The following is a 24,319-nucleotide window of genomic DNA, read 5'->3' as shown; positions in this document are numbered from 1 at the left end:
CTATAGTATTAGAATGGATCAACATTTCTGCAGGGGATGTCCAACGACTTGTTGGGTCCATGCCACATTGAGTTGCTGCACTACACTGGGCAAAAGGAGGTACGACATGATATTAGGAGGTATCCCATGACTTTTGTTACCTCAATGTACGTACATCCATTTTCGTATATGTATGGATTATTGGCTTTATCACACAATGCATTTCTATAACATCCGTGTTGACTTATGACATAAAAATTACTGCTGAAGTACTCATTAATTATTTGAGTTGTATATTACACTGAAACTGTCTGACAAAACACACACACACACACACACACACACACACACACACACACACACACACACACACACACACACACACACACATGAAAATATATGGGATGTGCATCTTGGTGGACATTTACATCATTGTCTTACATTTTGAGAAACTGCGTTGTGCTATCTCTGCTGACTTCAGATGGACTGTAATCCTTTAACTTTGAGTATTTACTGAAAGATACACAATGACAACAGCAAATTTCAAAGTAAGTTAAGACCTGCTGAGGCTGTTATTGTTTATATTAAGAAGACTGTTGAGAATAATTAATAGACCAGGTAGGAATGTTATACAAGCAGAAACTATGACATAATGCATACATTATCCTTCAGAAATATAATACAGAACTTTATTTGACAGACTTCAGAAGTTTACATTTGATACTGTTTCACAACAAACTCCAGCTTCGGTATATTGTTATCTAATGAGATCTTTCATGAGAACTTATAATTTTTTTAGTTCATTGAAAGATTGTGTAGGCAGAAATTCCATTCATTTTTAGGTGCAGTGACACAATATGAAATTATCTCAACCAAAACGATACTGATTTGGATTTTGTGCTGTTTGTTTCTGCACTGATGGTTTCTGAACTCCCAGCTTTGAAGGCCTCACTGGCTTCAGTCGAAGATTTGCCTGATTTTTGCTGGAAAAAAAAAATGTGATTAATACAAGGATTTTACTTTCAGTAAGAAGAAAATAAGTGTATAGGATACATTGACATAAAATCAGAGCTAGCTGTATCCTTTTGCTTGCCTGAGTATCTTATACATCAAGTGGTGCACACACCTACCATTTCTTTCCCTTGATTCATTCCTGTATTAGAACTCAATTTTTTTCAGTACCTGTGATAAAAGAAGCATTTCAATTACCTGCATATTTAATTTGCCTCTTGTTACAGTGATGATTGCCATTTAAAATTTGATAAATCGACCTGAGATCTCTGTTGCTTTAAAACGCCAAGAGGAATTTGAAGACATATAATTATAGATTATGGGAAGAAGCAGACCAAGTCTACCTGCACTAGCTTCACAGTGTCTTTTTTATGGTCTTGCTTGATTATGGGTGTGTTATACGTGGATGTACCAGACCATTGCATCTGAAGATATAGGATGTAATCCAGCATGAGGGAAACAGATTAGATTGGACATTGAGAACTAATTTGATTCGAGTCCTCAGTCAGGCCTCAACTACAGATATTCAGACAAGTACACTGAGTGTACTCGTACTGAATGCACATGCAAACTGTAGCATTGCTTGTCCTTCCATATAACATCCACTCAGTAGTTATTTGTAAGCAAAGGGGATGGTGGGGTTAATTCATAAATCATTATTTTAGAGATGTGTGTGGTAAATAATGGAAATGTCGTGTGGCTAGGGCCTCCCGTCGGGTAGACCGTTCGCCTGGTGCAGGTCTTTCGATTTGACGCCACTTCGGCAACCTGCGCGTCGATGGGGATGAAATGATGATGATTAGGACAACACAACACCCAGTCCCTGAGCGGAGAAAATTTCCGACCCAGCCGGGAATCGAACCCGGGCCCTTAGTATTGACAGTCTGTCACGCTGACCATTCAGCTACCGGGGCGGACATGTGTGTGGTGAATATTATTGTTTAAACCAAGGCTAGTGTAAGGGCCTATCTTAAGTACTTAGGAGACCCAGAAAAATTTTAGATTTAAAAAAATTAGAAAGAGAAGAGCCTTCTAGATCAGGAACACACTTTCATGTCTAATATGCCAATGAATGCGAATCTAGATTAACCTTATTGTGTTTTGAGGCCCTACCTGCCTAATGAACTTACAGTTTTTAGTGCAGTCCAGAAAGCTGTTAGGCAAGGGACATGTGACTGATAGAAAATATTTTTAGGGGTATCCAGCAGATAAAATGGTTCAGAACACACGATTGCATTCTTCTGCTTTAACAGTAAGGAAACTGGGTGTCATTGCATATTATAAACTCCAGCACACATACATGCAGCTAAGAAAGGCTGTGGTTGTTACAGACTTCAGCAATATGCCAGTACCCTGCAGCAGTGTCATGCATCAGTATAAGGAAGAATGGTCATAAGTAAGGATAAACCTGCTACAGCCCCTGGAATCAGCTATAAATGGCTGTGGCATTCCTTCTTTCAGTCACTGAGAAGGGCCAAAGTAGCTTTGGCATTTGTTTATAGGACATTTACCTGTGACACATGGATCTTGATTGCACTTGGAAAACTAATCAAGTTTTTGGTGCCTGTGGCAAACACTGGGAATGTCAGACTTACAGGACTGGCCCTTTTCCCCAAAAATAGTGTGTCCAGTCATTTGTAGGTAAAATGTGTTGTAGGCAAACCAACATGGATTGAATGGTGAACTTTAAATTGCCTGGAAGCTGCTGGAAAATGGATAAAATGAGACCAACATGGGAATTTAAAAGAAAATGTGGCACAACATTATTAATGTTGAATAGAGTACTGGCATTTTTGTGAAAAAAAAATTTTTTTATCTTGTGCCAACGCCAATAGAATCATATAAAAGCTTTTCCTGGAAATGTGCCATACTACTCATAGTACAGCGGAAGTGAGTGGAAGCTATTGATACTAAGAAACATAACTTGTGTTGTCTCACTCATAGTGCCATTATTCATGTGGAACAAAAAGTGTTTCAGCAGTATATTGTCAGAGCTTTCTATGGCAGTCTTTATTGTGTTCCAAGATGGCATATTATAACAAAGGGGCATTTGATATGCTTATGACACTCTGAGAGTACAAGAATTACTAACAAGCAGAGGTGATTTATGCAGAGAGATACTGAGATTGTGCATGCCAACAGTACTGTAGACATGGCTTTCCACTCATAAACACAAAGAATTTCTGGTAATATTCAGGTATGTGTGGCAACCATAACAAGCCAGTAACATAATGTGCTAGATATGATGGAAGTGCAGAGATGCCTTCTGCAATAAATTTTGACCTACATCTTTTTATACAAAGAATAGTGCAGGATTTCAGAGATAGCAGAAGTTCTGTGTGGAGAAATCTACATGATGATGGTCCACATCCATAACACATTTATACTCATCAGACATTAAGTGAAAATTATTTCCAGTCTAGAATTATATTCTGCAGCTGATTTCTAAATCAGGTTCCCATTTGTCATGCTGAAGTGGAATATATTTTCTCCATTTTACACCACTTCCATACAATGTAAAGGTCATTATTCAGTTTGACATTAACAATTTGACACATTTTACCTGAAAGAAATCCCCCCCCAAAAGGGGGCAATAGTGTAGGTCTAAATTACCCTGAATGTTAAACTGTCATTTACTTCTTTAGTACTTTTAAGACTGAACTAGGATGAGTTGCAATAAATAAGAGGAATTTAACAAAATATTACAGTATGAGTGTTCATATGCAAAGTATCTTAAAAGCACTCACCAAGCAGTGACATTTTCAACGCCAACACATTCTCCAAATTCATCACTAAATGCGTAGCCATCAGCACATCGCTGTAGACGAGGCTTTCCATTCACACATACAAAGAATCTCTGGCAGTCTTCAGGGCTGCGATAGAAACGTATGTCTTCACTGCCAATTGCTTCCTCTGGACACCGGAAACCAAGAAAAGCTAAGAAAGAAAGAAAAGCTGTTGTTAAATAATAACTGGTGACAGTACAGGATAAGAAGTCTCAATAATGTAGGTTTATTGACAGACAATTACTTTCTCATCCATGTCTGCAAAAATTGCAGTCCTGTTGAGGATTATTATAAAAAACTAAGATCATGCTACATGTGATGAATGTTATTAAAACAAAATTAGGACTTACAAATCTTCCAAAATCTGCCATAAGAGCTTTTGCATCTTAATATGACTGAATCAGAGAGACAGATCTGCTCACAGGTATTTCCCACCTACCTACTGTGACCAAGAGTTACTGGTAGTAACTGTCAAATTGGAACTAATGCTGTAGGTTCTGAGTGACTGTATCCTAGTCTGCAACACATCTGGTAATTGGCTGGGAACTCTAAACAATGTGGAACACTGCATTTTTTTCATGTGACGTAGAATCATCACTGTTTAACAACAGTAACACTCCCCAACAACTGTGAGACAACCTTTTGTGTTTAGTGTGGCCACAATTAATGGCAACAGCAGTTACCTGCTACACTTACTGGTCATATTTCTCAACAAAGAGAGGTGTTTCCAGTTCATGGATTATGTTTGCAGTTGGAGAAGGGAAAATATTTTAGCATTTAGTATGTTGTTGCCAAACCCTTTGGGTGAAGAGACCATAAAATTTTACTAGAGGCTACGAAAGTAATGACTCCTACATAGTGTGACCAATGTCTCATCTCAATTGTAGATCACAAAAAAACCACACTGAGAAATTTCCCCACAGGTATAAAAATAACTGTAGACTAGGCTTCATACCATATGTATATAGGTTTATGTTGGATAAAATTAAGTGATAAATTATCTGAAAAATGTGTTGATGGATTTCTCCAGTGTTGCAATTTTTCCTCTGACACAAGCAATACTAATTGAGGGACCCATATTTGACTAAGCCACACAGGATTATGGTATTTTCTAACCAGTCCTACACTTGGTTCCTGCAAATATTTTGAATTCCATTCCTACACAGACCTACATTATAGACATAGAAAAACTCATTTTACACTATTACAAACCATTGATAATGACTGACAAGTACCAGATGTAACACACTTCTGTACAGAATATGAGCACTTTCACTTCCTTTCTATATACCTGCCTACTGCTTAGTGCCTCTTCTCCTTGGTAAGAAGGGACCTGTTCTCATATACCCATTAAAATGGAAACAACTTTTTGATTAGCAGAAAAAACTACTTAACTCAGTTCACTTTTCATTCAGAAATAACTCTCATTGTATTAGCCAATTGACAATATAGTAACATATTTTTGCAGGAAATATCAATAAAATACTTAGTCTACAATATGAGTAATAACATCATTATTTGCTCTCATTTTGCAAACATCAAGCAAAAGCATTTTCAAGGAGTTTAGCCATTTTACAGAAACATTTCAGTACATTGTCTTTATAGTGGCATATAAGTTCCAGATGAGCTGTAATACAGCCAATTTTTGTGAAAGATATTAAAATAAGTTACTCATAGGCATTGTGTTTTTCTTTGGAGTTTATAGAGGAATTATGTGACCACCTGTCAAAAGCCTGATTAACCAACTTTTACAGTGCAGACCACTGTGAGATATGCGGGAAGAGAGTCAAAGAGATTCTGCAAGGTACTGATAGGGATGTGGAGTCCTGCAGACTCCAATGCCATTGGGAAGATGATCTAGGTGTCTTGGTTGAGGATACATAGCATCAACAGCCCAATTGAGGTCGTCCCACAGATTCTCAATTGGATTTAAATCTGGGGAGTTTGGTGGACAGAGGAATATGGTATACTCATCCTGGTGCTCTTCAAACCTTGCACATACATTGAAAATTGTGTAACCGGTTGCATTGTCCTACTGGTAGATACCATCATGTCGAGGAAAAACAAGCTGCATGTACGAGTGGACATGGTCCCCAAGGATAGATACATACTTGTATCAATCCATTGTGCCTTCCAGAATGGTGAGATTACTCAGGGAATGCCCTCCGGCCTGGACCCTTCTGATGATTTTCTTTCAGACATTTATGCCAACAGCCACCTGTCCGATGGAGCATAAAACATGATTCATCTGAAAAGGCAACTTATCATCTCTTAGTGGTCATCCAGTTGAAGTACTGGTGTGCAAATTCTAACCTTCATCACAGATGAACAGCAGTCAGCATGGATGCAGGTACAAGGTGCCTGCTGTGACGGTCCACACTCAACAACATTCACTGAATGGTCATTGAGGAGACACTTTTGGTAGACCCTTGGTTCATCTGGGTGGTCAGTTGCTCTATTGTTGCACATATATTTGTCTGTACACACCTCTGTAGCTGTCGTTCACCCCCGTATCTGTGGGCCTTGGTGCACCACAGTTGCCTTGGTGCCGGTTTTGGATAGCACCATTTTGTCATACATGGTATGGTTTAACCATGGCAGTGTGCAACCTGTTTAAAATTTAGCTGTGGCAGAAGTGCTTTCACCCTCAGCCCAAAAGCCAATGAGCACGCCCTTTTGGACGTCAGATAAATCACTCCATTTCTGCACAACTACTGCACTGCTTTCCGCGTGCCCCAAGACACTTTATATGCCCTCCACTGCTAGTGCTGCCACCTACATGTTGATGCTGATCATAGGCAGCAGTCACATTAATGTGACTGAACCATGCATATATCTCCTGCAAACATTTTAACTTGTTGTCTGGCTGCTCCCTGTATTGAAAAATAAACTGGGAGCATATCTTTTTTGTCACTATTTCTATAAATTAAGTCTAGAATTTCTAATCCCTGCTAATGTTGTAGTGAATAACATTCTTCACAAAATAAATCAACCACTTTTTCTGGACATCAGTAAAATTAAGGATGCTTATGTAAATTCAAAGTTGCACAATAAATGAATAGTTTTCAAAGTATTGTCTGTCAATAAGATTTTGCGGTTTCAAGTATGGGCCGAGTAAAGCTAATGACTCTGATTCATATCATAGATGTAAAATAACTTTGTTGTTTTTAATGCAGAATACAAAGAACTTTTGTAATAGCTGCTTCTCTGTACTGATGTTTTCCATAACCTACTCCACACAGGAGATAATTACTCTTTATGCTGGAATTTGGAGTACACAATCTGTAACTGAAAGAGTGATGTCCATGAGAAAATAAGTAGATGGAGCTGATGAGAGAAATTGTAGGAGCTCAGCATAAATCACTTGATATTAATGTGAGCTATTTTAGACAGTTCCACACCACATAGTCCACAGTAGCACAGTTATCCAGAGGACATATTTTACATGTATCAGTTATTGTCAAGCACTACTGACAGAGTCTAGATCACGGCAGTGCAGCAGGATGAGACAGTAATTTTGGCACAGTCCAACTCTATGGAGCAGTGTTGTACTCCAAGTCCAGCAGTAGTGATCATGAGAAGATGGTGGCTGACTGTAGCTGATGATGATCTGCTTGCAGTGGCTGCCCGAAAGGAAACTGGTTTCTGCCTGGTCTGTGGCCAGCTATTTTGCCATATTCTTAGTTTCCAAGGTGGCTGACTTGCATGGCTGGTAGTGATGTGGTGTAGTTACTGCCACATATGAAGGAGTCACTAAACCTTCAATATCTGTGGTCTTCATTGATATATTTTCATCCAATATTGACAAAGATATGAAACATTGCATCAAATATGATGTCTCCCTAATGTACACTCATTGAAACATATAGGAATGTAATATAAATGACTGAATTTGCCAACACGAAATTCAAATTGTCACCATAAAATACCTGGAGTTACAATAATGTCAGTTTGTAGACCACCAACAGTAAGACTGATGAGACCTCCCCTACCAGCTCTTAAGACAGAAAAAAAATCCAAGTTATAGATGGCAGAGTGAAACAGTTCCAGATACAAACACTGTTACAACTGACAGTTCCAGTCTACCAATTCCACACACAAGAAATGTCTTGCCTGATTTTCCACACAATCAGCATCAGCAAGTTATACTTAAAATTGGAAGTCAACTGCCCCTCATTAAAAGATGTTATTTTAGAAAGGCACCTGAGAGTGTAAAAAAAGAAAAGGAGTTAGACTGGATAACATTAACAGTAAAAAATTATAACCACTTTCTACTATTCACCCACAATGTTACTGCACTTGGCCATTACAGGAAACTCATGGTGACATTACAGTAAACAAGTACAGAGATGACTGTGGAAAATGCATCACACAGCCAATACTTTCAGGTCAGTTGTGCATATAGCATCAACCACGATCACATGCTTATTCACAACAAGTTGACCAAAGCACCCTCAATAGCAGATGCAATAGTATTGTGGTCAACTAATAGGTGCCACAATTGCTGCGGCAAAAAATAAATATTCCACACAGCTATAAAGACGTGCACACACCTTGTTGGAAGATACAGAAAATCTCCAGAAGGAATATTTACAGACAAGTAACCCAGACATAGGAAAATAGATACAGCAGGCAATAAATGAGTCTTGGAAAGCTAGCTGTAAAAAAATAACAGAAAATATAAACTTTGTTTCTTCTGTGACAATTGCGGACAGCAACGTCAATATTAAGCCAAGCACCAAATGTTACTCCATCTGAGTTAACTCACCATAACAGAAACCATACAGAGAATGTCTCACTTGTTCCACATTAAAAAAAAAAGACCTTTTAGAAAGACTTAGAAGATATGTGCAAAGAAGTAAAGGATGCTGGAAATCTTAGCTCCAGCTCAAGCTGAAACTGAGGAAGGGTGCAGAAAACAATAGAATTTATCCTGAATTTACTAAATGTCTGGACCTGTAAGTTACAAAATAGTCCACATTTCTACTCTCACAATCCCACAGCCAGCAAAATCCCACAACAATTTAAAATATCTCAGCCACTAGCAGTTCTAAAACCAGTGAAACCAAGCAATTGCACCTTTGCATTGCTCAGTATATGCTATTACTATCAGAAGGGTTACATTACAACAGAATATAGGTGATTATTGACATCATAGAACTCCTGGAAAAAGCTGGGTTCAGATGAAACTGAAATAGTTGTGAGCAAGTCTTAGCTGTAATTTCACTTTTTAAAACAGACTTTCAAAGAGGCCAGAAAATGCCTGTCACATTTATTGATTTAACTGCTGTATGGATAGATGGACCAGGTAGTGATAGTGGGAGGGGTTGGAAATAGTCTTGGGTGGGACTGGGCATGTGACACAGGTAATGACCTGGATAAGATTGCTACTCCAACTCAGATTACTAATGTTGCTTTGTACAGCCATTCTGGCATTTTAATCAACCCCATCATGACAGCGCTGTGAGGCGAGTTAATATGTGACTTGAGAGGAAGCTAATGACTGCTGACAAAGCACACATTTCACTGGTGCCACTTGAGGGTATCTATAGGTCCAGCTATACTAGACATGGACTACATCAAAATAGGATTCAGAATAGCTCTTTACCATTAAAAATGTGTGGGTGCATATGCAGAAGTAATAGGCAATCAGTGTGGATAACTAATAGCATTAGAATACAATGTATGAGGAAATGGGAGCTGTATCATCATGTGAAGAAGAGATAGAGTCTCTTAACAAAATTTTACTACAAACAATACGGCAAAGTGCCAAAGAGTGTCATCAGGCAGGCTAAAACAGTGCATTACACCAAGAGAATAGAAAGCTCTCTGTTGTAACTGTGGCCGGAATGGTCGCAGGGTGATGTGACAGAAAGTGTGGCAGGACCCACGGAGCAGCCCGCGAGCAACAACATAAATGGAAAAGGATAGACACGATCAATGAAGTACCTAACAAACAACAGAAAATCGAAACAGCAGAATCACAAGAAAACCACGTCCACTCATACACGGAACAAGAAAGTAAATACGCTGTCTAAGGCAAGGCCATATGTCCAGAGACGCACACAAGATTAGACTGGCTGGCTGAGCAAGAGGCAGGTGCTTAAATACATGTTCAGGGGGTGCCGCTATTGGCCACTGGGACCACTTGTTCCACTGTGGCGCCCTCAAACTAAATCTGGCCAGGAGGCGCGCGCCACCATGGCTTGCGGTGCGATGGTGCAGAGACCCCTAGGGGTCTTTGACCTCCATGCCATCTGGTGCGGATTCAAATTCCGCAGCGTGCTGTACCAGACTTTCAGAATAAAATTAAAACTGTATGGTCAATTGTGAAAGAGATATCAGGACATAATAGAGGTGCTTAACATATTATACCCCTCTTGTGTGAGAATTACACTGTTAGTGCTTTGTCAGAGTTGTGCCAAATATTTAATAATCACTCCTTGTCAATAGACAGCAATTTAAATCAAAATTTTGTTGGTACAGGTAAATATTTAGAACGCTTGAAAGCTGGTGATCTGAGACAACCACATCGCATAAAGCTGCAGGAAACAAGCAAAAATAAAAGTGAATCAATTATTACAACACTGAAGTGTAAAGATTCGCATCGGCACTATCAAGTAAGATTGTGATGATCAGTGTGCCATACATTAATGCTGTACTCAGTTCCTGGCTGTGGTCAGTTTCCTGAGAGATAGAAATACTCATTAGTGAAGCCAGTTTATGAAAAGAGTGAAATAAATAACAGACAATTACCAACCAATTTCTTTGTTAACATCGTTTTCAAAAGTTTTTGAGAAAGCAATGTAGAAGAGAGTAGTGGCACAGCTCAGTACTCATGCTTTTCTTTCAAACTCACAGTGTGACTTCAAGAAGGGTGTATCTACAGAAAATGTTATTTATTCTTTTATGTGTGAGGTACTAGTGGTGCTAAATAATAGGTTGAGAACAAGAGGTATTTTCTTTGGTTTAAATAAAGTCTTTCATTGCATGGTGCATACAACACTTTTGTGAAAGTTGGAACATTATGGGATTATGGAAAAGATTCAACAATGATTCACTTCAAATCTGGAAAATAAGAAGCACAAAGTTGTCCTCCATTTTCAACAAATAGCGAAGAGGTTTGAATCTGACTGGATTCATGTAATTTGGCAGGTGACATAGGATTCTGCTCTGAGTGCATTGCTTTTCATTGTATATTTCAATGTCTTGCCACTAAATATGAGAGAAGACACAAGAATTGTTATCTCTGCAAATGAAATAATTGTTATTGTGAAAGACGTTGAGTGTAATATAAATGATGTAGTTAATAGGGTAGTCACTAACCTCAGCACATGGCTTTCAGAGAACACAATAATGCTTAAATGTAACAAAACACAATGCATATAGTTTCTGACTTGGAACTCTTGTAAAAGGAGAATTGTATTGTTGGAAGGTTGTGAAACAATCAGTGAAGTTGACCATTTTAAATTGTTATGACTGAGGGTATATGGGAGGCTTCCTTGGGAGTAACAAGCAATGGAAAATCCAGGATGGAATAACAATAATATCAAAAGGATAGATTGCTACTCACCACATAAAGGAGGTGTTGAGAGGTAGACAGGCACAGTAGTGCCTGGAGACAACAGTGGCCATGTATGTGTGTGTGTGTGTGGGGGGGGGGGGGGGGTGTGTTTTGTTTTGTTTACACCTGATGGAGGACTTAAGCTGATGCCTAATCATTTCTAGCAGTCTTTTTCAATGTACCTGTCAGCCACTCAGTGCCTCCTGTATGTGGTGAGTAGCAATCTATCCTTTTCATTTCCTTGCCAGTATTATATTCAAGATCTTGCACAGAAAATGAATGGTGCTATTTTCACTATGAGAATGATCTCTTCTGTCTCCAACTCTGAAACATGAATGCTTGTTTACTTTCCTTATTTTCACTCTATTATCTCATGTGGTGTTATATATGGGAACAACTCTGAGCACTCAGCAAGAATATCCTTAGCTCAGAAGCAAACAGTCAGACTGATCTTGATGTCAGTTCATGAACTTTGTGTAGGCCATTTTTCAGATGCCTTGGTATTCTAACTCTGCTGTACCTGTACATACATTCCACATGGGATTTTATTGTTGACAATATTGACTCATTCAGAAGAAACTGCAACATTCATTCAGTGAACACTAGATACAAAAATAATATACACTCAGATAACAATTCGCCAAGCATTGTACTGAAAGGTGTGCACTATTCAGAAGGTTTCATTTTCACAGACCTGAAAAAAAATGAGTGATAAACCCTAAGTATTCAAATCTAAGTTGAAATTTTTCCTTGTGGCACACTCCTTCAATTCTACACAGGAGCTCCTCACTGCATTTGCAAACTTTTCTGTGTAATATGTTATTTAATCTTATACACCTTGTTTTTTCATGTTTTTATTAGTTCTTTAATTCTGTGTTAATAAATTTGCTAATCAGCCTTCGGTAAAGTATGTACTTATTCACTGCATGACAAAGTAGCATTAGGTTTTATGGTCCATGGAACCAGAAAATAAATAAATAACTGCAGAAGTTAAAATAAACTATACACTGTGCTAAGATCACTCAACTATTGTAGGCTATGTTTGAAATCACTAGTTCACAAACACAGTATGAAAACTTTCCAATAAGTCATATAAAATAAAAATTTCTGTGCCTCAATGATTGGTGTTGGTATGCCTTTTGTTCAACTTATTCACCAGTGACTTGTTGCTAACAATATCTTAAAAGTTTTGCTTGTCAGATTATACTGCTCTAGTAACATAAAGTAAATCTTTTGAAGAAGAAGAAAAAGAAGAAGATTCACAGAGTACCTACATTTGCTACATAAATATTAGAAACAGTGGAGACTTTATCTCAATACCAGTAAAATTGGGGGGTGCATATCCTGCCTAAATAACAAGCTTACCAACATTAAACTTTATACTGACTTTCACAGAGCACAGTTAAACCAAATACTCAATATCTAGGTGTAATGCCTGATCACTCTCTCACATTGCAGACTCATCTTGAAATAACCAAACGACAAATTGAAACTAGGAAAAACATTATCAGAAAGCATGTGTGGGATCTCAACAGTATTCACCAACCTACTACTTGCAATTTAACAGAGTGCTGTATAGTTAATTGGATACTGTTCGCTGAACAAGGTGTGGCCCAATTATACCACCTACAGGCAGCCAGCTGCCAAGAAAAGTTTGGGACAAACTCAGCCACATCAGAACCAGGCATGCAAGGTGCAAAGCATCCCTTTATAAATACAAGATCATACACAGCCTTGAGACACATTACGACCAAATAGAGCAAATGGTAGACCATGTTATTCATGATTGCCCAATAAGAAAATTTTGTAGCTGTCATGTTGAAGTAAATCAGCTTGTGTTCCATAAATCAGTGTACTAATCTTTTGTTTATGAGAGACATAGAAATTACTTCCAGTTGGTTTCTCAAGATAACATGAAAGTATTTATAATGGGAGACACATAGAAATTACTTCCAGTTGGTTTCTCAAGATAACATGAAAGTATTTATAATGGGAGATTTCTGTTCTTGAATTAGACAATGCTTGGTGTGACTGCATGCATGTACAAGGATTTGTTTTTAGCCTCATTGTTCTAAAAATGACTTCAACATTGATCTGTCATGTTGTCCAAGACTGTACTTCATGCTTTCAAAATTCTGACATGAATTTTGATGGCCAAAACTCATGCAATACCTGGTACATTGTTTCCAATAGGAAGGGGACTTAAACTATCAAGTTTACTGTAAAATACTTGACTTCTTCTTGGAAATACCTCTCATATTTATCAAAATTGTGACACATGAACATACATTTTAAGTTTCAGTTGGTATCTTACAAGTTTTTACATACCCTCAGCATCACAATCTTTGACCTGATCTGGCCATTCACACCGTAGTAACTCAGGGTTGAACGCTAGACCTTCAGGACAGTCAAAAACAAAACCACGTCCTCCCACACAGTTCATAAATTGCCCACAATGTGCAGAGTCACCCATCTTATAGTATCCAAACTGGCGAGGACATCGTTCATTTGCTTGAGCAGGCTCTGCATATAGAGAAAAGTAAAATTAAAGAAAGAAACATGTACATTATTTCATTCCTGAAATTTCAATATAATTTAGTAAAACTAGCTGTAAGTAAATATTTTCTGTTACATAGAGCAGATACAGTGTATTAACCTCGAGTGTCTTTATTATTACAGTCACGTATCATGTCAAGCGTAGTCATTAGGCTATAGTAACTCATTTAATGCTACAATTATACATTAAGTAAAATTGCTTGCTAAGTGAATTAATATCCCATGCAGTTAAAATATCAGCACAAAAGAACTGCCTGTATTACTTCAAAAAAATAAAAAAAATTCTATGTCTTATAAGCTTTCACAAATCTTCCATTATAAAATAAAATAATTTACTCTGAAATCATTTTAATACTACATTCTAAATTGTTTAAGTTACGAGTTTCTGTATACTCACATATATCAGTAAACTGGCAGTCTAGTGTAGTAATTTATAGTACAGTGTATTTGTGAAGAACTAGTGTGTATGACATGGAAGCATCTGGTTTGATTCACGTCTCATTTCCTTTGTATTGTGGTGTGTGCTCCCCAATGTTTGCATCTGCCACTCAATCAAACAACACAAATGCTACAACAGAAGACATGAGAACACATGCCAAACTGTTCGTATGTGTCAAGCATCCTAGCACAACATGAGTCACTCTCCAGCCACCTCTTTGGTGTAGGCGGGTTTTTCCCAGCAGAAAGTGTGGCCAGAAGACTTTACACCATGACCAACACTTCGCGCATGAATGCTGAGCAAGTGATACCTCGGACACTGGCAGTGAGTGATCTGTGCAATGTATAATTGAGTGACAATGGAACTTAATGGCTTGCTGCACTGTGCTCCCAGATAGATATATGAGCACTCAGAAGATCATGCACAGGTAATTCAGTTTTGTGTGACTAAGCAGCATGAGTATTACAGGCTACTTAATTTATCACAGAGAACTAATGGGCCTACCTTATTTAAATATCAGGGCACACACTGACCCCTTACCCTGACAGTTATTCCAGGTGCAACACCAGAAACTGCTTCTCAATTACTACCAACATTAATACTAGTGTGGACAGTAGTCCAGTGCCCTCCAGAGCATGCTAAATGGTGCAGCATATGCCCACATGAGTGTGCTCATGAATCCTTATAAACTCTTCATAAGTCGCCTATCTACATGTGTGAAATAACATTGTCTCTATTAATGTCAGTATGTTTGCACTGATAGTTAGCTGCATGCACCATGTATCTATTCTGTTATTACCTCTCATGATCACCTGAGAGTGTAGACTCATGTGGTAAGAGACCCGAAGTACATTGTGATTTCTTATGTATATATAGATTTGATGTGTACACCCCTGCAGTGTGCAAACACCAGTGTGCATCTAGCCCACTACGGTAGATGGACATCCATGCTGTGAACCATTTAGTGTTGCTACGCTCATAATATTAGACCCTGTTTTCTTTGTGTAGATGTAATCTGTATGTAAATGGTACCTCTATCTAATAATGCTGGGATCAAAATATTGTACTTCATGTTCCCCATGTATAGGTGTAAGTTACACTGAAAAAAAAAAAAAATTGCAACACCAAGAAGGAGCTGTGTGATATGAACAAACAAAAGTTGGTAGGTATGTTACTACATCTGAAAGATGGTGTCTATTCAAATTTTGCACCAGTCACATAAAAGTTGCACTAGTCTCACCCCTATGAGGATGCATATCTGGTTTGCTTTAAACAAACACTGTAATGGATGTGGTGAGTTGATGTTAGTCAAGAATGCCTTTAAGGTGACTGAGATGCCGTTTTCAACACTTCACTGAGTTTGAACGAGGTTATGTAAAAGAGCTACGAGAAGCTGGATGTTCCTTCTATGATATTGCAGAGACACTTGGCCGGAATGTAGCCACTGAACATGATTGCTGCAGTGGTGGACATGAGAATGTATGGTCGCAAGAAGACTAGGCTCTGAATGGTTACATGGCACTACCGAGAAGGAAGACCATCATGTTTGGCATATGACTGGCACATCATACTGCATCCGCAACAGCAATCTGAGCAGTAGTTGACACCATAGTGACACAATGAACTGTTACTAACTGTGATTCTGGAACCTGCTAAACCGTGACGAAGGATTTCATCTTGACAATGCTTGGAAACTGCTTATTTCACACCTTCGTTCGGAAAGAATTTCTGCATCTTCCCTTCCGACAGATGTTACCACATTTAAAGATTAATTATTTATTTACAAGCACAGTGGATTCGCAGCAGCACTATTTAGTTTGCACTCTTTTTATGTTTATCTTTGCTATATACATCTTATCTATGACTAGCGCAGTAGTGGCGACTTTGATATCTTTGACGCATGCGCTTTCAATCCTCAGCAGCTTTGTACCACATGACTCTCCATATAAATAGGCACGCACAAATGCTATGAACTCAGTCTCCAACTTGCCTTGAAGATGGCTGGGAGGTTTCTAGCTGAAATATCGCAAGAAGAATTGTCGCTGTCCCGAGTGCACGCCCGAAAGATGATGGAACAGAAGGAGGTCAGTTGAGGCCCTGCATCCAACCTGTCCGCAGGAGCACTCTCGTGGTTATACTAGTGTTGTAACCCAACATGTTCTACATAGTGTCAACATGTTGCATTGGCCCGCACGATCACCAGGCTGTCTCCAATCAAGCACATATGGAACATCATTGGATGACAACTCTAGCATCATCCACAAACAGCATTAACTGTCCCTGTATTGATCAACCCACTGCAACAAGCATGGAACTCCATCCCACAAACTGACATCTGGCACCTGTTACAACATAATGCTTGCACATTTACGCATGTGTATTCAACAGCCTGGTAGTTACATTGGTTATTAATGTACCAGAATTTCACATTTGCAGTGGCTTATCTTGCACTTACATTAACCTATGATCTCGCAATGTTAATCACTTAAATACATTACCCAGACGAACATATTCCCCAAATTTTATTACTCTCCATTAATTGTTTACTGGTACTGTGATTTTTTTTCTTTTGCTGTATATGTATATGTCCCATGTAACATATGGGTTTTGGTTCCCTATCCTGAGAGAGTGAACATTTTATGTATGCATATTTTGGCTGTATGAGTGGTGAGATGTATCTGGCATGGACACAATAGCTGGACCATTGTGTACATTTGTCCATCTCTGCATATACACTCCTGGAAATGGAAAAAAGAACACATTGACACCGGTGTGTCAGACCCACCATACTTGCTCCGGACACTGCGAGAGGGCTGTACAAGCAATGATCACACGCACGGCACAGCGGACACACCAGGAACTGCGGTGTTGGCTGTCGAATGGCCCTAGCTGCGCAGCATTTGTGCACCGCCGCCGTCAGTGTCAGCCAGTTTGCTGTGGCATACGGAGCTCCATCGCAGTCTTTAACACTGGTAGCATGCCGCGACAGCGTGGACGTGAACCGTATGTGCAGTTGACGGACTTTGAGCGAGGGCGTATAGTGGGCATGCGGGAGGCCGGGTGGACGTACCGCCGAATTGCTCAACATGTGGGGCGTGAGGTCTCCACAGTACATCGATGTTGTCGCCAGTGGTCGGCGGAAGGTGCACGTGCCCGTCGACCTGGGACCGGACCGCAGCGACGCACGGATGCACGCCAAGACCGTAGGATCCTACGCAGTGCCGTAGGGGACCGCACCGCCACTTCCCAGCAAATTAGGGACACTGTTGCTCCTGGGGTATCGGCGAGGACCATTCGCAACCGTCTTCATGAAGCTGGGCTACGGTCCCGCACACCGTTAGGCCGTCTTCCGCTCACGCCCCAACATCGTGCAGCCCGCCTCCAGTGGTGTCGCGACAGGCGTGAATGGAGGGACGAATGGAGACGTGTCGTCTTCAGCGATGAGAGTCGCTTCTGCCTTGGTGCCAATGATGGTCATATGCGTGTTTGGCGCCGTGCAGGTGAGCGCCACAATCAGGACTGCATACGACTGAGGCACACAGGGCCAACACCTGGCATCATGGTGTGGGGAGCGATCTCCTACACTGGCCGTACACCACTGGTGATCGTCGAGGAGACACTGAATAGTGCACGGTACATCCAAACCGTCATCGAACCCATCGTTCTACCATTCCTAGACCGGCAAGGGAACTTGCTGTTCCAACAGGACAATGCACGTCCGCATGTATCCCGTGCCACCCAACGTGCTCTAGAAGGTGTAAGTCAACTACCCTGGCCAGCAAGATCTCCGGATCTGTCCCCCATTGAGCATGTTTGGGACTGGATGAAGCGTCGTCTCACGCGGTCTGCACGTCCAGCACGAACGCTGGTCCAACTGAGGCGCCAGGTGGAAATGGCATGGCAAGCCGTTCCACAGGACTACATCCAGCATCTCTACGATCATCTCCATGGGAGAATAGCAGCCTGCATTGCTGCGAAAGGTGGATATACACTGTACTAGTGCCGACATTGTGCATGCTTTGTTGCCTGTGTCTATGTGCCTGTGGTTCTGTCAGTGTGATCATGTGATGTATCTGACCCCAGGAATGTGTCAATAAAGTTTCCCCTTCCTGGGACAATGAATTCACGGTGTTCTTATTTCAATTTCCAGGAGTGTATGTATAATCTCCCATTGACAGATAGCCACTGACATTCTAGTATATTAATTTGTTGTGTAACCTCCCTACAGTAGGTAGATTTCATTCCAATAAATGGACAATTTGCATGACAGTGGGTTTAAATTGTTTCCTCTCCTTCCATACCCAACATGGCTATACCATAGCAGTCAGTTTAGATGATAGTCACTAGCAATCCAAGTGAGAAGACAGCTAATTCCCACCGTGTGTTCATAATAACAGCCTTCAAACAATTCCAACTTTAAGCTTAAAAAACTAGTGAATATAAATATACAAGAATAGTAAATGTGCCCATTTTTTTATTTGCAGAAGTGACAATAAATCTGAAATGGTTTATGAGGACAAATGTTTGCTCTGCATATCAGATTTTAACATTTTTTATTAAGCTTTGACAATATGCCACATTTAAAATGTTCCAAGAGATTTTTTGTGCAGGTGATTAGTTCATTAATCTCATTACTATCATCAGTGGCTGTTGTTAAATCATTTGCATGCAGTAAAGGTTCTCAATGTATTTTTGATGAAACATAATTTATGTGCTACAGGAGTTGTTATGACATACTATTAATTACTGGGAAACATTTATTTTATCCATTTCAAATGTGAGTGCATGGCCTTCCATTTATGTCCTGCATTATTGCTTTGCATTTTATGTACTTTAACATAGCTTACAGATTCTGTTAAAAAGGCGCAGACTGTTTTCAAAAGCAGCTCATGGCTTCTTGCAGTGAAAGCTTTAATTGGTCAGAAAAGTTACTAGAGTTATCTTGCTGTTGACACACTTGCTTCTTTTGTGACTACATCATTCACTGAATCTTTGTTCACAATCTAAAATAATATGTTTTAGTTTATACTTCTGTGTGATTATCTATAGCTTTTCCAAATGTTTTATGAAAGATTCATAATAGTTGTTTGAGCCAATAGTTTTCTACATCACCCAGTCTGCCACTTTTATAGGCTGGTCATATTTCATAATATTTCAGTTAAGTAGGGTAAATGCCTTCTGCATCCTTTGAGTTTCATTTCACAATCACAGTTATCACATTGTTAATCTTCCCAGTATTACCTCATGAGATACATAATGACCAGCAAGGATATTATGACCGACCATCTATTAATGTGTTTGTCATCTTTGGCATGAAAACTAACAGCAGTATGTTGTGGCATTGAGTGAAAGTCATTGGTACACAGTTGGAAGTAGGTGGTACCAGATGCCCATGAACAGATCATATAATACCTTTAGATTCTCAGGAGATGATTCAAGAGCTGTAGACTAGTACTTAGCAGTATCCAGAAACATCCAGCTCGATTCATATACAGCTACATTGGAGGCAAGGACATCAGCTACATTTTGTCAGAATGATTATCCTACTTGAAAATCAAAGGGAGAGAGTGTGTATTCATAAAGGAACAAAAACAAGTTGTAATAATGTTTACATAGTTAATGGTCCACAGCCTCATTGCTTTTGGAAGATGGTTGTTTCAGATAAGGCCTTTGTCAAGATTTGACAGGAAACACAATTCAAGGAATCAGGAAATTATTTTCCATTATTACATGGTTCAATGATGATACTTTGGTGACCAGTGCAATTGTAACTGATTTTGTCATTTAATCAACAAAGGCAAAAATGTTTGTTATGTGCTCGGAGACTACATTTGCAAGGATGTGGAGTGTATGTTGTGCAACAAAACATTAATTTTCTCAGATGAGACTCAGACAACTAACTCTTTATTATTTATTACCCACTTTTCCCTAATCAGTATATTTTTGATAGACAATAATAAAGGCAATGAATCAACACCTACCAAGCCTCTGTTTTTATTATTTTTCTCTGGCCACCAGGTTGTCATTGTTCATTCATTTTGAAAAGCAACTAAATTAGCAGCTTCCTCAGTTATGTGCATTTGAAGTAAAGTGATTCCTTTGCATTGCACAGCATCTCATATGAAGTATCCATACTCAGTTTGTGCACTCAATGTGAACTGTAGGTGGTTGTTCATAATGCTCTGGCAACCCTTCATATTACTGATCCATGGCCACTCAGCCACTACCCATAGATCATGGACCCCAGGCAGGTTCATCTCAGTTTATGGCTTCCCAAATATGTGCAGCGGGACTGAGATCAGGTAACTTGGTGTCACTCAGGTGCCTTCGTGTGGATGGAGTGTTCTTCAAAACATTATCACACAGTTCTGGGGTGACAAGGCACAGTGTCTTGCTGCATTTTCAGGAAACTGTAGGCAATTTCATGGTTGCATATTAGTAAAATAGTAGGGTTTTACATCTTATGCCAATGGGAGACACAATGACAGAATTATCACAGGCACCAATGTAAAAGTCCTCCACATGAGAATACCTTCACCACCAATGTGCCGTATTGGCAGACCAGATTCTTCAACTTGTGTCATTTTTGAAATAATACTCATACAGTGCCATCAACGTGCACCAATAAATATCACAACAGACAGTGCTATTGACATACACCAGTATCACTATATATGCTTCAAGTGTGCAGTGAATATGTTCCTGTATCCGTGCTAATCTGTGAGACCTGTGACATTATGTGAGCGGAGGTACATGTGTGGGACAGTGACTTCTGTACCCCATAATTTGATGCTACAGCTACCCATCAGTTCATTGTTGAGCCCTATCATCGAGACATTGCCACCTACAGCATTTGTCTTTGGTAGTGGCTGTTTTCCCTCAGATGTAGGATTAGTGATACATTCTTAATAAGTCAGCATATTGTTGAGTCCTATTATCGAGACGTTATCACCTATAACATTTGTCTCTCGTGTAGGCAGTTTTCCCTCAGTTGTAAGATTAGTGATACATTCTCAACAAGCCAGCATGTGAAATGTCCTGTGCCAGCCTTCCTAGCCTCAGAGATGGAGTGACCCATGTGTCAGGCACTCACACTTTGGCCAAAATCTAAGCAGTGATATTGAGTGCCTTGCTCCTTGTATGATCAATTGTCATGCTATGGCCAGTACAAGGTATGATGACTTCCCATTGATGTGACATGCTGAAGCATTTGATATGCCATAGCCACAGGTGTACTCCCATTCGCACACAGCAGCTACCTCTAACTCAATTGCTGACAAATGTCTGTTACAGCAGAGTTTAGTCAGGCTGGTGATGATGTACAGCTCAGTCACATTAATGTGGCCACTACCTATGTTTGATGTTTACGTGCAATAACCGCTCATAGACGACAGGTGGCAGCACTAGCAGTGGAGGGTATGTAAAGTGGGGACGCAGAAAACAGTGCAGTCATTGTCGTAATACAGAAAGGGAGCGATTTATTTGACATCCAGAAGGGCATGATCATTGACTTTTGGCCCAGGGTGGAAGCATTTCCGAAATGACTAAGACTGTAAACTGTTTGTGTGCTGCTGTGGTTGAATTATACTGTGCATGGCAAAATGGCTCTGGACGTCCACTGAGTGGCGACAGGTAGTCCTTTCAGGTGAACTGCTTTTTATGTTCCATTACACAGACGGCCATTGGCATGTGTGGCGTGAAATGTCAGAAAGCAAACACCCTACAACCAGGACAGAGCGTTATGGTCTGGGGAATGTTTTTGTATGGCATTCTCTGAGTGATCTCATAATTTTGGAATGCACAGTGGATCAACATTAGTATGCATCCATCCTTGGGGATCATATCCACCACTACATGCAGCTCGTTTTTCCCTAGCACGATGGCATCTACCAGTAGGACAAAGCAACATAATACACAGCTTGCAGTGTATGTGCATGGTTTGAAGAGCACCAGTATGAGTGTAGTGTACTCCCCTGGCCACTAAACTCCTTGGATTTAAGCCCAATCAAGAATCTGTCGGACCACCTCGATCAGGCTATTGGCACCAGGGATGCTCAACCGAGAAAACTAACGCAGCTGCCCATGGCACTTGAGTCGGCATGGCTCAACGTGCCTGTCAGTGCCTCCCAGAATTTCATGGACTCTTTCCCTGCACGTCTCACGCTGTAAAAGGTGGTTATTCAGGCTTTTGATGGTGGTCATGTCAATGTGACTGGACAGTGTACATTCATGTAGAAGACGTTTATGTAAAATGAGAGGAGACATCTGGTACATTTACCACCATCCCATACAAGCGAATGAGACAGGGTAGTACTGGCAATCGTATAGAGCAGATAGTTCCTCTGCAGCACCCCTATGAAAACCTATTCATTCCACAGGACAGTGCACCATTCCATGTCTTCGATTTATATCAGAATGATGCGCTAAGCACCCTAAGGACAAGAGAGTGCAGATAAAGGTTAGACAAAATGTTCTAAATATCACTGAAAATCAGCAAAATCTTTTATTAGCAGGCTGTTGGTCCTCCCCTTGCCTGAATTACAGCTTAGATCTGACAGTCGCAACCTATGCACAGTGGGCAGAAAAATGCTTACTCACTCCTTTGGCCAAACATTCACTTATTCATGGAGCATGCTCGAAGGAGGCAATCAATATGGCAACTGTCTTCCAAAACAAGGTTCGATTATATTCAGATCAGGGGACTGAGTAGCCAACACGAGGTGTTATCATTATCATCATCATCATCGTCTTCTTCTTCTTCATTACACCAGTCTTCAACAACACCAGAAGTGTGCATGATAGCACTGTCGTCTTGGTACACTACTTTCTCACGAGGGAACAAAGTCTGCAGCATTGGGTGAGGATAGTCGCTCAGAATATGACATCCCAATCTGCAACGCTCTCATAGACGACAACAAGTGAGCGACCTGCATGGTGAGACACTTTGTGCCCCACATTACTACTGACTTTCTGCCTGCTTCGCAGTAGGCCGGAGACAGTCGATGTGACACGCTTCTGATGGTGTTCTGCAGAAATACTTCCATTCGTCCAGAAAAATGGGGATGGCGAGTTGAGTTGTCTGACCAGATGACATTTTCCCCATTGTCGTTGTTACAGTTTGTGTTCTTGGGGCACTAAATTCGTCGTTTGAAGGCTTTGTGTGATGTAATCGACGGCTATGAAATAACCGTTCTAGTGTACATGTTTGTTACATGTAGTTCAAACTCCAACACAATCAGACCAACAATCATGATTATTCTGGACTCTTCCTGACCGGCCTCAAAAACGTTTTAACACTGCAATATAATTCACATTGTACTGCGATAACTGCTAATAATGAACTGATGTGTGTAATTTCTGCCCACTACGTGACACCCTTCAACACTATAGATGCATTTAATACACTACTGGCCATTAAAATTGCTACACCACGAAGATGACGTGCTACAGACGTGAAATTTAACCGTCGCGAAGAAGATGCTGCGATATGCAAATTATTAGCTTTTCAGAGCATTCACACAAGGTTGGCGCCGGTAGCGACACCTACAACGTGCTGACATGAGGAAAGTTTCCAACCGATTTCTCATACACAAACAGCAATTGACCGGCGTTGCCTGGTGAAACGTTGTGATGCCTCGTGTAAGGAGGAGAAATGCGTACCATCACGTTTCCGACTTTGATAAAGGTCGGATTGTAGCCTACCGCGATCATATCGCGAAATTGCTACTCGCGTTGGTCGAGATCCAATGACTGCTAGCAGAATATGGAATCGGTGGGTTCAGGAGGTAATACGGAACGCCGTGCTGGATCCCAACGACCTCGTATCAGTAGCAGTCGAAATGACAGGCACCTTATCCGCATGGCTGTAACGGATCGTACAGCCACGCCTCGATCCCCGAGTCAACAGATGGGGACGTTTGCAAGACAACAACCATCTGCACGAACAGTTCAACCACGTTTGCAGCAGCATGGACTATCAGCTCG

At 40.2% G+C, this 24,319-nt stretch overlaps 2 protein-coding genes across 2 annotated transcripts in view; one reads left to right on the top strand and one right to left on the bottom strand.

Annotated features, from left to right (window-relative positions):
• LOC126470448 (zinc finger protein 84-like) overlaps window positions 1-24,319 on the top strand; it is a 306,629-nt gene that overhangs the window by 92,281 nt on the left and 190,029 nt on the right. The gene's annotated exons all lie outside the window — the stretch shown is intronic.
• The window catches only part of LOC126470449 (protein obstructor-E-like), a 95,228-nt gene continuing 71,555 nt past the window's right edge, over window positions 647-24,319 (bottom strand). The window contains exons 3-5 of the mRNA XM_050098290.1: window positions 13,669-13,863; window positions 3,738-3,927; window positions 647-962 (exon numbers count right to left, since the gene is read on the bottom strand). Of these exons, the coding sequence (XP_049954247.1) occupies window positions 848-962; window positions 3,738-3,927; window positions 13,669-13,863 (500 nt within the window). The 3' untranslated portion in view covers window positions 647-847. The remainder of the gene's footprint in view (window positions 963-3,737; window positions 3,928-13,668; window positions 13,864-24,319) is intronic.

This window comes from Schistocerca serialis, chromosome 3 (assembly GCF_023864345.2).
Source record: "Schistocerca serialis cubense isolate TAMUIC-IGC-003099 chromosome 3, iqSchSeri2.2, whole genome shotgun sequence".
In the NCBI taxonomy this organism is placed as follows: domain Eukaryota; kingdom Metazoa; phylum Arthropoda; class Insecta; order Orthoptera; family Acrididae; genus Schistocerca; species Schistocerca serialis.
Note: the sequence above shows the minus strand (reverse complement) of the source record. Positions and strands in the feature narration are given on the sequence as shown.